This window comes from Varanus komodoensis, unplaced genomic scaffold (genome assembly GCF_004798865.1).
Source record: "Varanus komodoensis strain SLA01 unplaced genomic scaffold, ASM479886v1 scaffold1, whole genome shotgun sequence".
Taxonomy (NCBI): domain Eukaryota; kingdom Metazoa; phylum Chordata; class Lepidosauria; order Squamata; family Varanidae; genus Varanus; species Varanus komodoensis.
The window spans coordinates 122918915-122933318 of NW_025335268.1; the positions used below are offsets into that span (position 1 = coordinate 122918915).

A 14404-nucleotide genomic window follows, 5' to 3' on the forward strand; every position below is an offset into this window, starting at 1 on the left:
TTCTGACAGTCCAGAGTATTCACAAAGCTCTCTTCCAGCCCCAACTTTTGAACGCATTATTTTTCTTCCTGTCAGCTTTCTTCACTGTTCAAATTTGGCAGGGTTCCTAGAGGCCTGATAAAACAATTTTATGGACCTTGTTTGAGCTACACATTACTTGTTAGCTATCCTGCCACCCTTCATTAAAAGGGCATCACTTCTAAAGTTCACAAAAGTTTTAAACAAGTCCTATTTTATCAATGTATTTTTCAAATCTTTTATATTCAGCCAGTGCATATTCAAGAGCTAGTATAGTGTAGTGGTTAGAGCAGCCTTTCTTACCCAGGGTTCTCTGAACCCTAGGATTCTGCAAAAGTTTGCCAGGGATTCTGCGAGAGGTCATGGGTGTGTGTTTGTATAAAATAAACATTGTGTTTTCACATTCACATGCGTGTGTGTTGTAATATAAAATCATACAAGACTTATTGCTTGAGGAGCCATTCTGATTGCCCTAGTTGCTAGGAGGAGGGAGGGGGCCCAGAGAGTCCTTGGGAAGGGATCAGGGTGGGAAGCATCTGCTTGAGTTGGTGCCTGACATGAAACAACCAGCAGTGGTTCTTATTTCACCTCCTTTCATCACACCCTCCCATGCTTTACAGACAGGTGTTGGCCACTCAGGGGAAGGTGTGAGAAACAGGCCCCAGCTGGTGAACAGTGCAGGGGGAAGAGGTGATCTATCTCTGAGGTGTGGTGCTGGGACAAAGCAAAGGAGGAGGTTGCTCACTTCCCATGTGGCTGGTGAACTCTTTCTACAGGCAGTCCAGGCTGGGCTAGAGGAATCTTTCCCCTCTTAATCTGCAAAACAGTTCTTATGGGAAAGGTGGTAGGTGGTAAGGCACATTAATAAATAAATAATAAGAATAATAATATCTATAACATTAAATTTGGTGATACTTCTGAGTACATGTGAACAGGTGAACTGAGAGGTTCATAGACTTGGGAAGATGTTGCAAAATCCCCCTTCCCTTACTTGATGCCCAAAGTTTGACTCAGATTTAAGTATATGTGTAGCAAAAAACAAGCACAGGTTTCGCATTAAAGAAACACATCATTCTTCATTTTAGTTTCCAAAATAACACTGTTTTGGCAGTATTTTTGTTCATGTTGATTTGATTTATCTTATGGTTTTCAATAACCATCCTGTTCAACATTGCTAATAAATTTGTAAATATTGTAAATCGCACTGATTAAAATCAATTTAAATTAAATCCAGGGCCTACCTTTATGACAATTTTTATGCAGGGGTTCCCTGAGAGATGAAAAATATTTCAAGGGTTCCTTCAAGGTAAAAAAAAAAGTTGATAAAGTCTGGGTTAGAGTGGGATCTGGGAGATAAAGATCACAGCCATATCTCAGCCATAAAACTCAATGGGTAACTTTGAGTCACTCCCTCTCAGCCTAACCTACTTCACAGGATTGTTGTGAGCATAAGACTGAAAGGCAGAAGTTTATATAAACTACCTTGAAGGAAAAAAGGAAGGAAATAAAGAAAATAAATAAAGAATATTTGTATTTTCTCAATTTTATATTTTCCCTTCATTGTTGTTAGAATTGTACATGCTTCTTGTCCTGTGCCTTTAAAAGTAGCCTGACTTGCAGAACATAAGCCAGTGAGGCTTTTCCAATCACTTTATTTCCCTGCCAGGCAAAGCTTTACCTTCTAAATTCTGTATACCAATCTGCTATATGCTACAGCAGTAAACCTGGTGAAAAAAAGTAAACTCTCTTACTTTGGTGAACTCATAATTCATTTTCCTATATTAATGTTGTAAGTTCAGAGTTAGGGCTCCCTTGGCCATTGAGAGAGGTCAGAAACAGAGCAGGTAAATCTCATTCAGTTCAATAGTGCTTACTCTAGTTAAGTGGGTATAGAATTACAGGCTTGGGGCCCAGTCCGATGACCTCAACGCTCCAGACACATTAGCCTCTGAATACAAAAAAGTGTGTGTGGGGTGGTACTGGTTTTGCCAACCCATGGCTCATACCCTGCATTTCATCTAGCTAGTTCTCTAGATGAGGTGGAGGGGGAATGAAGGAGGCTGGGCGCTGTTCGGGTATGGTGTAAGCTGTTGATCCTAGCCCCCGCACCCTGCCCAAACATGCCCCTTTAGCTCTCTCCAAGGCTGATTTCCAACCTCAGAGAGGCAGTTGGTATTGTACCCTACAAACATTCCCTAATTCTGTAGTTTGCAAAATTGTTTATCTCCTCTCCCAAACATGGGAAATTTCCAAAGGCATCTCTGCAGGGTTTTGTTTCCTTTAGATAAAAGAGTACTAAAGAACACAGCCCATGTGTCATTGTAAAATATGTTCATTTAGAAATATACTGGTGGAACATTAGACTCCCAAGGGCGAGACGCTGTACTTAAGATACGCCAACTGGGAACTATAGGATATGCCATGAAGCTTTGCTGTGTTGGTATGAACTCAAATGAGCTTCTGCCAGTGGAAGTACATGGTCTCAATTACACATTCACATATTTATACTGCTGAAGTGGCCAAATTAGGACAAAGATGAGGAATAGAAATAGACAAAATCCTATAATGGTGTTTCCAGCTAAATGTGGAAGTTAGTCCTTTAGCATCATTCAAGGGCTCTAGCATGGAATCAACCCTGAAGGGGAATGTGTTTATGACCAAGATTATCTTTTCCTTTGTACTTCTCTCACCTTCATTTCTCCCTTTCCTCTATCATCCTTTTCTGTATCTCCTTGCCTCTCAAGAAAGTCCTTTCAGAATTAGCTTTTGGAAAGAAAACTTCCACAGGATATTTCCCATATTCTTATCCACTCACAAAGACAACTCTCACAGTCCTTGACAGGACTGTATTTAAATAAAATTTACACACCCTGTGTAAAAGAAATATTTGCACCTGCAGTTTAACCTTACCTTTGGATAAACAGGAAATTGAGTTTCTTAAAACACACACATGCTTAAAAAGAAAAGATGAGGAATATGCTTCAGTCAGTACACTAAGCAAGCCATGCTGCAGTGCAGTGACCAGCCTGGAGTTCCAGCCATGGGCCATCCTCACAGTCGCTGCTGTTGAAGGTGGTGCAGTGCAATCCCCCACCAGCTAGCGAGATTCCGTCATCACAGCTGGGCATCCAACAGCTGCGCTCTGAAAGGCAGAAAGGATGTGCAAAGTAGCCAGTCCCAATGCTGCTGATAGCAACTCAACAGTTGTTGGGCAGATTTGGACAGTGACAAATGCAGACTGGAGCAGCTGCAGCGGCTGTGACTGCTCCTGCCATAGAAGTCCATGGTAAAAGCATGCAAACCACAAGCAAGTGTGGTTTATGGGTTCAAACGGGAAAACAAGCCACAGTGAAGCATGGAAACCTTACAACGAGCTAATATTTCTCCATGTAGTTCCACGGAGACCAAACTTGCTATGCTTCATCATGGGTGCTGAGTTCAGACATAATGACAAACTACGGCACTGTGGTTTTCCCTGTGGCTTGGCATTACATGGGAACCTGCTCAGGGACTCACTCATTCACTATGTGATCTCCATCTTGAGACTTAGTGTAAGTGCAGTTCTCCTACTCCCAGCTTTTTTTACTATTTAGTTTGATAAAGAATTCTGAAGAATATGAAAGTGTACATTCAGTTTTGTAGCATTTTCTTACCCAACTCTGTAGATTTTTTTTTCCTAATGGACAAAGTCCTTTGGTTTTTAAATGCACCATTATCTCTTTACAATACCAAAAGTCTAGCAAAATAGACAACCCTGATTTTAGGTTATCATTTTGATCATTTTGTTAAAGATTAAAAGCATGGAATCTTCAGAAATAAATTGAAATGTTCCCACTTTGTTGAGCATGCACTCTTAAGGACTAACACAGCCAATATATACACTACAGCATTGTGCCAAGGGGACGGAACCAATTTGCAACATAGGCTATTATTTATTTCAGGGCTATGTGAAAATACTTCTCCAGCCCTGATTTTTATAAATTTACTTAAAAGATTTGTAGGCCACCTTTCAGGTTACCTATCAGGGTAGTGTAAGAAAATAACACAGCAATATTAAATTACATTATCATTAAAACAAAGTAGAACACAAACATAGAAGAAACTCAGCAAAGTGGATAGACCCAATCTTCAAGTTCACATTCCATGCTGGAAGGGATGGGTAAATAGAATTGTCCTTGCTTGAGAAAACAAAACAATTGAAGGCTTTCCAGCAAGGAGGTGCTGCAACTTAATAGGCCCTATTTCCACTTAGCACTCAACAGACTATAGCAACCACATTTGGTATGTTAAGTTGGATGTAGGGCTGATCACTAGGAAACACATCTACCTAAGCACACAACTCTTTGGGCATGCTAAAATTAGTACATTAACAACTTTTTTTAACTGCCAGATCTAAATAATGTATGAAAAGCGTGTCTAATTATGTTGCCATGCTATAAAATATTTACACATGGCAATAACAATAGTTTCCAAGTAAAAGCTTTGAATGTGTTTAAATATAACCATTAGGTCACATTAAGGGAGCAATCGTAGGCACCTCTGGGAGGCTGCTTGGGGCCTGTAAGGGGATGCAGCAAATATTCCTCTCTGCCTGCGAGGGTCTTTCCTGGATGGTGGCAGCAAGCAAATCTTTTTTTCCTTGCGTGTCTCCAAGAACTGTGGTCTGCACAGGGAGTTACAGGGGCAAAAATGGTCCCTGGGGCTCTTGAAGTTGCCACCCCTGGTGGTAGATGGTAAAAAGGAATGTGTCAAGGGAGGTCCTTAGATATTCTGTATGAAAAGCCCCCCTATTCCCTCGGTAGGCCCTTCATGCCTGTGTACTTATTTTCTCTCCCATAAAGACCAATGGGAAACATTTACATAACAGAAACTAGCTTAGCAAAGAGGGAAAAGGAATAAAGCTGCTTTCCCACTTCTGTCCTGACCAACAAAAACTTGATAGGGTTTAGGATGTGATCATTCCTCTGCATGGACTCTCTCCCCAGGAGATTGCTTTTGAAGGCTGCTATCAGGTGGCCCAGTGGTTTAAACTGCTGTGCTGGTTGATCGAAAGGTCGCCGGTTCGAATCTGCACAACGGGCTGAGCTCCCGTACTCTGTCCCAGCTCCTGCCAACCTTGCAGTTCGAAAGCATGCAAATGCAAGTAGATAAAAAGGTACCACTTTGGTGGAAAGGTAACAGTGTTCTGTGCACTTCAGTGTTTAGTCATGCCGTGCTGGCTCCCTTGGCCAGGAAACGGAGATGAGCGCCGTCCCCTAGAGTCAGGCATGACTGGACTTTAATGTCAAGGGGAAACCTTAACGTTTTACCTTTTTATCCTGTATCTATTTACCTGGTAGTAAACTGAGTTTCATTTACATCTGAGTAGATATGTATAGGATACTGTAACACTTATAGGTTCTATGGGGCTATTTGTTTACTTAATGATCTATTAATGAACATTGCAAACACATTTTCACAGAATGAATCTCTTCTTATTCACAATTATATAACAGATAACGTGAGCAAGTCTAACAATAAAATGTGACAACTTGTGCACCCAAGTCTTTGGCAATAGCACTAATACAGAAATTGCTTGTAGAATTGCAAAGTTCAAGTGTCCTTTTAAATTCAAATTTGGACAAGAAAATCCAAGATATCCTCCTCAACTGGTCTGAATATTGATAACATAGAAGAATCAGCTCCACATGCAGAATCTTCAAAAACATAGACCAAGTAGGCAAGGGCCTTAGCAGTCCTTAAGTGGCAACAGCAGCTCCTGCCCCTTCAGCTTTCCCACTCTTCGATTCAAATCTTATTCGCTGCCCTGCTCCTAATCCCACCTCTTGGGACTGAACCAATATTTCATAGGGGTTACAGTAGCATAGCAAATGTGTATTAATTTTTCCCTGCTTGGTTCAAATACATATAGCTCTTGGGAAAATGTCTGAAATATTGCAGCATCATGTAAAGTGAGCAAATGGAAGTTGAATGTGTTAAATTGTATCTCAGTTGTTTTAGGATAGCAGGAAATTTTATAATTCTTTTTTCAGGATAACCTATCACTGTTTACTGCAAATTTTAACTTCTAGCTGTTGAAAGGCCACAGGATTAAGGGTAATTATTCAAATTTGATACCACCAATGCCTGCAAAATGCTTAATGCTGAAGTGCTTGGAAAGAACCAGGTGGCTATAGGCACTTTCAAGCGATGTCTTTCCAGGTACTTTCTGTACAGAACATTTTGCAGTTTTAGTCAGGGTACACCGTTACTTTTTAAAGATACACAACGCTGCAAATTTTATAGGTACTCTGATAGTCTAGTTCTGTCCATGTTTGCCTGGAAGGCAGTCTTATGGAGTTCAGAAGAATTTATTTCCAGGTAAGAGGACCTACAGTTCCAGAATTACAATTATTAATAATAATTTTATTGCTAAAAACCTCATTAAGATGTGGGTGATTAGATTTTATATAACCATTTGGATAGTTGGATAACAGATGTTGTTAAAATGTTTAAATTGTTTAGAAGACAGCATAATAGTTTTATTATTCATAATAATGTTATTATGTTTAGGTGCTAGATGCTTCATAGAGCAGGGAGAAAAACAAATTTCTAGGTGTCAGCATCAGTATTTTGGTAGCTGGGCAATTAGGTTCTCCCCCCCCCCCCCATTTTACTATTTTGCAGCAGTCTTTAAGCAATTTAATGCAAAGTTGCCTTACTGACTTAAATTACATTACTCCAGAGCAAGTAGTTTGAGAATGGTATGTGCTCTTTAGAGCAAGCTAAAGGTTCATACTATAACCACAACTGAATTGTAGCTACCACCATTAGAATGTGTGCTTAATTTAACAGAGCATGTATTAGCCCTTCCTTTCCTGCATTTAGCCTTTAAAAAAGCCTTTGTTGGCACTAATGGAAGCTTTTTAACAGGCACAATGCTTTTAGGTGGCAGAGAAGATTAGAGAAAATGCCTTATCTCCAGTCATTGATCATCAGAGACAAAATCTCTGGGCCTGGAGAAAGAAGATGGAAGGGGCTGAATCGGGAACCACTGGGAACATTCCCAACACCCAGGCGACATCCAGCTGGCAAGCTAGAAGTTCCCCATTAGGTGCACCATTAGGAGCTGCATATCAGGTGAAAATCCCTATTTGTAGGAATGAGGTGACTGCTAAATTTCTCTCTGTTAAACAGAGTTAAATAGAAAGCTTTTGCAAGGGAAAAAGTTTGCAACACCTGTTTGGCACTTGCATTTTACAGAGTCTAGTTATCTGAATATTTTTTAACTTAGTGCAATTTTGAATCCACGTGGTTCGTTTGCTGTGGATGGTGCTATTTGCATGCAATACATACTATGGGTTAGCATTGTGTAGATGAACTGCAGGGAGCCTAAGATTTCTCCCTACCCCCAGTAACTGCAGGAAGAAAGTTTTTGCTTCCACTGTAGGGTAATTGCAATTTATCAAGACATACAAAACTGGACGAGCTGATTTAGTGTGGTGCAAATAAGCCACAATGAGCCTCTGGTCTGTGTGTTTCCTTCTCTGTGGCTAAGAGACAGAATTCAATTTTTGCTTCCACCATTAGTTAACCACAGCTAGTTATTGCTAACTATGAGTAATTTAAGCAAGCCAGCTTCAGGAATCATGGTTAAACTTAACCATAGTTAGTATTAATGAGTTTGTTATTCCAAACAGCATGGCACACTGCAGTTAATGAAGTGAACAGTTCCTGGCAAGTGTCCCAGAGATGAGAGGATGGCTTGGAAAACTCTTTTCAAAGTCAAAGACAGTGTAATGCACTGATCTTGGAGGGGAGTGTAGGATATTGAACCCTCATACCTTGCAATCAGTGAGGAAAACCATAGCTTATATTGATGTCCATATGGGGCCACTGTTGTTAATCTATGATTAGTTGAAATAAACCAACTTTTAACTATGGTTTCAGAAACTGCCTTGTTTCTAAAAGAATAACTGGTAAAAATGTACCACAGTTTAGGGTTTAGATATAACAATAACTTTAGTTAATCTCAAATGAAAGTGAAAGCTTCTCATGTCCAGTTTGCTAGAGGAGACTGGGAAGAGAGGAAGACCATACAAACTTGAGGCTTGCATTGGTTCATCCTCTTAACACTAAAGCCTGATTTAGTATTATATGCAAACACAGCCATAAAGTCAGTCCTGGAATAGGACTACTTTATATTCAGAGCTAATTAATTGCTATTTTAGGTCTGACTGGCTATTTTTCTTCAATGAAAAGGTGTTTGCAGAATTAAACTGATCTGAGATTTGCAAATGGGCCAAACCTCATGTTTTGCAATGTACTCCATATTTGCAAGAGATGAGAAGCACTGCATTATACCTCAGTGACATATGGATCTTATGTATTATTTATTTGAGCCATTTGTAAGTTGTATTTTCTGCCAAAACAACCCTCAGAAGTTGTGCTAGTAAGCTGCTACTTTGAAACTTCACACCCAGCCTGCAACCAAAGATAACCATTGGGCCATTTTTATCTTTTTAGTCAACACTCAAGAGACAGTGCGATGTTTAGTTCCAGCTTCAGTTAACCTTATCGCATTAGTTTGTGTTTTTCCTACTAGGTCTTTTTTTCAGGACTTTTCAAACAACTGTCTTCCTCCTGTCCATTTCTTCCTTTTAAAAAACTTGCTTGGGTTGTTACTCCTCTAGTCATTCTGTTTCTAGCTTTCCTATAAGCGGATCATGCAATTTTTGTTTCTTTTTTCTGTAATCACCACATGTTTTTAAACATTTGAGAAGAACAGGAGCAAAAACAATTTCTGAGTTCAAATTCAGGATTTCTTAATGTTATGGGCTATCCAGAGATTAATTGTTTTTAGGATGCAACCCTGTACCTTCTTACTTGGGAGTAACCCCCCACATGCAATACATGAGTTTTTTCCAACATGTATTGGATACATGTATTGGATTATGTTGTTAGTTGGTTAATTATCTGTGTTTTAACTGAGTTACCAATTTAGTTTAGATATATTTCAATATTAATAAATTAATATCGCCAAAACTTCAGGATAGGTATCTTCTTGGGCATCAGAGGAAGTAGGAACTGCTGCATTTTAAAATGCTATCTACAACTCACTGAGAGAAACCAACTTTATTTTTTTTTAATTCCCACAAGCAAATATGCCTCCAAAGGAACAAAACATTGCTTTTGACTCTAAGCAATATCAGTTAAATTCAGTTCAGTCAGTCAGTCAGTCAATCAATTCAATTAATCTGCGCTGCTTGTATTTGTAGATGCTGCTGTTTAAACCACTTTTCTGTTGGACTATTCTATAGGTTTTCTGAGTTGCTGCTATGAGGAAGCCTCGAAGGAGGTCCCGGCAGACCCTTGAGGGGAGACGTTCTCCTTCGCCATACAGCCTGAAATGCTCACCCACACGGGAGACACTGACATATGCCCAGGCTCAGCGAATAGTGGAAGTTGATATTGAAGGTCGTCTTCATCGCATCAGCATTTATGATCCTCTGAAGATCATCACAGAGGATGAATTGACTGCCCAGGACATCACAGAATGCAACAGCAACAAAGAAAACAGTGAACTGCCACTGTTTCCGTCAAAATCCAAGAAGACTCAGTGCAAAGGCAAAAAAAGGGAGGCATGCACAAAACATGCTGCTGGGACATCTTTCCATCTACCACAGCCCAGCTTCCGCATGATTGACTCCTTCAGCCAGCCAGATGCTCCTTCCTTGCCTCCAGCGTACTATCAGTATGTTGAGAAACCACCTGAGGATGTTGATGCTGACGTGGAGTATGATATGGATGAGGAGGATTTGGCCTGGCTGGACATGATCAATGAGAAGCGGAAGAATGATGGCTATGGGTCCATTTCTGCCGAGACTTTTGAACTGCTGGTGGATCGGTTGGAGAAGGAGTCCTACTTGGAGAGCCGTAACAATGGGACCCAGCAAACTTTGATAGATGAGGATGCCGTTTGCTGTGTTTGTATGGATGACGAATGCCATAACAGCAATGTTATTTTGTTTTGTGATATTTGCAACTTGGCTGTGCACCAGGAGTGCTACGGTGTGCCCTACATCCCTGAGGGACAGTGGCTTTGTCGCTGCTGCCTGCAATCCCCTTCCCGCCCAGTCGATTGTGTTTTGTGCCCAAACAAAGGTGGAGCCTTCAAACAGACCAGTGATGGTCACTGGGCCCATGTTGTTTGTGCCATCTGGATCCCGGAAGTCTGTTTTGCAAACACTGTGTTTCTGGAACCGATTGAGGGAATAGAAAATATCCCACCAGCTCGGTGGAAATTAACTTGTTACATTTGCAAGCAAAAGGGCATGGGAGCAGCCATTCAGTGTCACAAGGTGAACTGCTACACTGCTTTCCATGTGACCTGTGCCCAGAGAGCTGGCTTCTTCATGAAGATTGAGCCCATGCGGGAGACCAGCCTCAATGGCACCACCTTTACTGTGCGCAAAACTGCTTACTGCGAGGCACATTCCCCTCCTGGCAGCGTGAAGAAAGGATGTATAGCTACTGTTCATGAAGGGGAGGAGGACATTGCAAAGAATGAGAAGGTGGACGAGGACACTCCTCAGAACAAGAACAAAGTGAAATTGAAGCAGAAGGGAAAGAAGGATGCCTGTGCTTCTACACCTCTACTGATGGTCACACAGATTCCTTCTTATCGGTAAGTGGTGCAAATGGTCATAACTCTTCTGCTAAACCAGTTCAAAATTTCTCTTCAGTTTTTTGTTTACATGGCATTTTTTTCTGCTACATGGTCACCACAGCAAATGTTGAACACATTGCCAGAACATCGAATGAGTGTATTTATATAGTATATTCTTCTTTGATGGATACAGTTGTAGCTACTCTCTCCTGACAGGCAAGTAACATTTGCTGTACTTAAAGAATTCAAATATATAAATGAATGAAACAAGTAGCTTTATGCACAAGAATCTGTCGCATGCAAGCCTTTTGAATCAAGTTAGAAAATAGAGAGAAATCATTTTAGATGGCAAGCTTCTTTGGAAACAAGGATACCTCGCAAGTTATGGGCTGAGTATAGGTTCATCCCAGTTACGTCAGTGGGATTTAGATAGCCTCGTTATGTTTAGGACTGCAGTCTTAAACTACAGCTCAGTTCATTGCCTCATGCTCATATTAACAATAAACTGAAATGGTGGCATAAAAGTTACTGAAATACAAAGTTGCTTGTGTTAAACTCCTGGAGTAATTTGGCCCATTTGAGCTCAGCTGCTGGCTGGATGTTGCCCCTTTTATAGTTGCTGCTATTTGGAGCTGTAGAGCTGTTTGTAATGGAATCAGTTTCACGACCGAAAAGCCTGTGATGAACTTGCAATACCTGTACAGTTCTCACTAGTATCCACATTACATTACAAAATTAGGCATTCCATTGATGCTCTTGTTTTCCCTAGGCTAAATAAAATCTGCAGTGGACTCTCCTTCCAGAGAAAGAATCAGTTTATGCAGAGGCTGCACAACTACTGGCTCTTAAAGCGTCAGTCAAGAAATGGTGTCCCACTAATACGGCGGCTGCACTCTCACTTACAGTCCCAAAGAAATGCCGAACAGGTATGGCATTTTGCTGCATCCTGAAATAGTGTGTGAGAGAACTTGTGCCAGCTAAAGGATTGCTAATTTGGGTGGGTAGATACTTTTTAGAAATTGCAGTGAAAAATGGAGATGGGACTTCTACAACCTCTATTAGTGGAGTCTCCCATTGTACATAGCTCTAGTAAAAATCATGTATTTTATTTTGTTATGAAATATGGAGATAAACAAAGCCAGTGTAGACTTCTGCCTCTGTCATAGGGCAGCGTTTGTTTTCTTTGAATTTTATTTTCATTTTGACTATGAATCATTGGATTCTGTCCATTTGGTTTTTCTTTCCTGTGTAGCACTTTACAGTTGTTGTTACTTTAGAAAAAATAAAATACATTATCTCCACTTGCAGAAAGAGCAGGATGAAAAGACCACTGCAGTGAAAGAAGAACTGAAGTACTGGCAAAAACTGAGGCATGACTTAGAAAGGGCACGGTTGCTCATTGAATTAATTCGTAAGCGAGAGAAACTCAAACGTGAGCAGGTCGGTAGAGGCATGTCTTGGTGGTCTATTAACAGTATTTCTTGAGCCCAGATGTGATATTTCAGTTTGCTACGGGATGGTTTCATGCAGACATTCAGCTGTTTACATGGCAAATGAGAGGCAGACACGATTTAATGCCACTGAGTAGCACTGCTAAAGGTGGCCAGAAAGCAGTGAGTTACTGCCACATTGCTCCAAAAAACTGTATAATCTTAAGCATGTTTATTTAGAATCAAGCCTATTTGTATTCAGTGGGCTTTTATCACAGGATTTGTGCACAGGATTTCAGACAACAAATTCTGAAATGGGTCAAATACAAAATTGTATTAGATGAACTCTGTTTTAAATAATCACACAGACACATTGCCACAACAACAACAAAACCCCACATATCTGACTTAGGTCAGAATCAGTTCAGGGTGGTATACAATCAATAAGATGCAGGGCAGATAAGAGCAATTCTTCACACAGCACACCATTAAACTGTGGGATTCACTTCTACCACTTGTAATGAGGACCACTGATTGGGATGATTTTAAAAGGACAAATCGAAGGCTAAGAGTCCAGATGGCCATGTGCTACCTGTATTATCAGAGGCCCTGTGCCTATGTATGCCACTTCCTGGGGAATAGGGACGTTGCACACTTGCTCTGCTTGTAGACTGCCCATGAGCAGCTGTGTGGACAGAATGCTGGACCAGATGAATGCTGGACTAGATGATCCAGCATAGCCCTTCTTGTGTTCTTACGAGAGATGGGTGATTGTAGCCAGATTGTCTCTTCCCAGGAGGAGGCATAGTAAATGCCTAACAGTTGGTGAAACCCGCTATATGGTATGACCACTTCTTTGACATGTAGGGTGAATAGTGCATCTCTCAGCTTGCCAAACAGTGAACCCGATCCTATTCAGGAGAAGTGCATTCTTGAAGAGAATAGGTTGAGCACTTTTCCCAGTCTTGTTTTCTGGACTTTTCTTATGACTACCTTGCTTTTAATGAAAATATTATATTAAATATAAAGCATGCCTTTTGTAAACAGCCTTCTTATTGTATATTATTCTGTATTAATGCCATATGGTCAAATATGTTTAAAATAAAGTTTGTGTGTGTCTGTGTGAAAACAATAGTAGGTCCTGAGAAACTAACAGCACAGAAAAGTGCCAGAAATGCCACATGGAAAATATTGATTGCAGAACTTACTAATAAAATATTTGTTACTGCTAGGGGTTATTAATTATCATAGCTATACACATCAATGTGCTGGCAGCCTGTCCTCTTTTCAGGGCTGATCCAAGATTCTCTGTTACTTGAGGCAGAACTGCAAATGGTACCTGCCCTCACCTCTCCATGTCAAGGTTCAAAGGGCCCAAGGCTGGCCCATTTATTTTGACACCCAAGGCAGAAAATGCCACAAGCATGTCTTCAGCTGCCTGACACTAAAGCTGCACTGAAAGTAATTTGCTGCCCTTTTGTGACACCCAAATTCAAGTGCCTGAAGTGGCTGCCTCACTCTGCCTAATGGCAATGTCTGTTGTGGTATTAATTATTATTATTGCCACTGCTACATTACATTTATAGTCTGCCTTTGTTTCTCTTGCAAGGAGATCAAGGTGCATTACAAAGTTCTAATCATCTTGCCCTCTCCTAGCTCACAACTCTGCAAGGAAGGTCGGGCTGAGAGTGACAGATCCAAAGTCACCCTGTGAGGTTCCTGGCTCTGTGGGAACTAGAATCTTGGTCTCTTGAGTACCAGTACAACACTTTAACTGCTAAGCCAGGATGGTTTTTCTGCATATCCAGTTATTTTTAAACACTTAGCTGCTTGGATTCAACAAAGCTGACCTTTGTAACCTCTGGAACTCGCATGGGTTGCTTACAGGAAATGCCATTTTATACTTGTTTATACCTTAAGTGACTTTTGACTTGTCCAAACAATATAAAGTAAGCTGCATATGACTGTTTCTACCCCTCACCCTCCATGCACACAACTGGGTGCAGACATGGGAGGCTGTCTTAGTGTTTGTAACATCTTTCATAAAGGGCAAGAAAATGCCGTCTTGAAATATCTACGCCTGTGAGGGATATAGGGAACTTTGCAAAGCTGTGAACCTGCCAGAGAGCTTTGGCTATTGGGTAGTATAGATATGTAATAAGCAAATAAATAAGCTTCATGCATTGTTGTCTGATGGAAAAAGCAATTGTCCAGATTTCCTTTGGAACTAGCTTGCACACCATATTTACAGGGTCCTAAGAATGATGAGTGGACCAGTTGGTAAAAATTGTTTTATCAATCTGTATTG

At 40.6% G+C, this 14404-nt stretch overlaps 1 protein-coding gene across 4 annotated transcripts in view; it reads left to right on the plus strand.

Annotated features, from left to right (window-relative positions):
• Positions 1 to 14404, plus strand: part of BRPF3 (bromodomain and PHD finger containing 3) — a 47694-nt gene that overhangs the window by 3815 nt on the left and 29475 nt on the right. For all 4 annotated transcript variants that reach the window (XM_044443743.1, XM_044443752.1, XM_044443762.1 and 1 more), the window contains exons 2-4: positions 9318 to 10684; positions 11436 to 11592; positions 11975 to 12106. In XM_044443743.1, coding sequence (XP_044299678.1) covers positions 9336 to 10684; positions 11436 to 11592; positions 11975 to 12106 — 1638 coding nt within the window. In that variant the 5' untranslated portion in view covers positions 9318 to 9335. The remainder of the gene's footprint in view (positions 1 to 9317; positions 10685 to 11435; positions 11593 to 11974; positions 12107 to 14404) is intronic.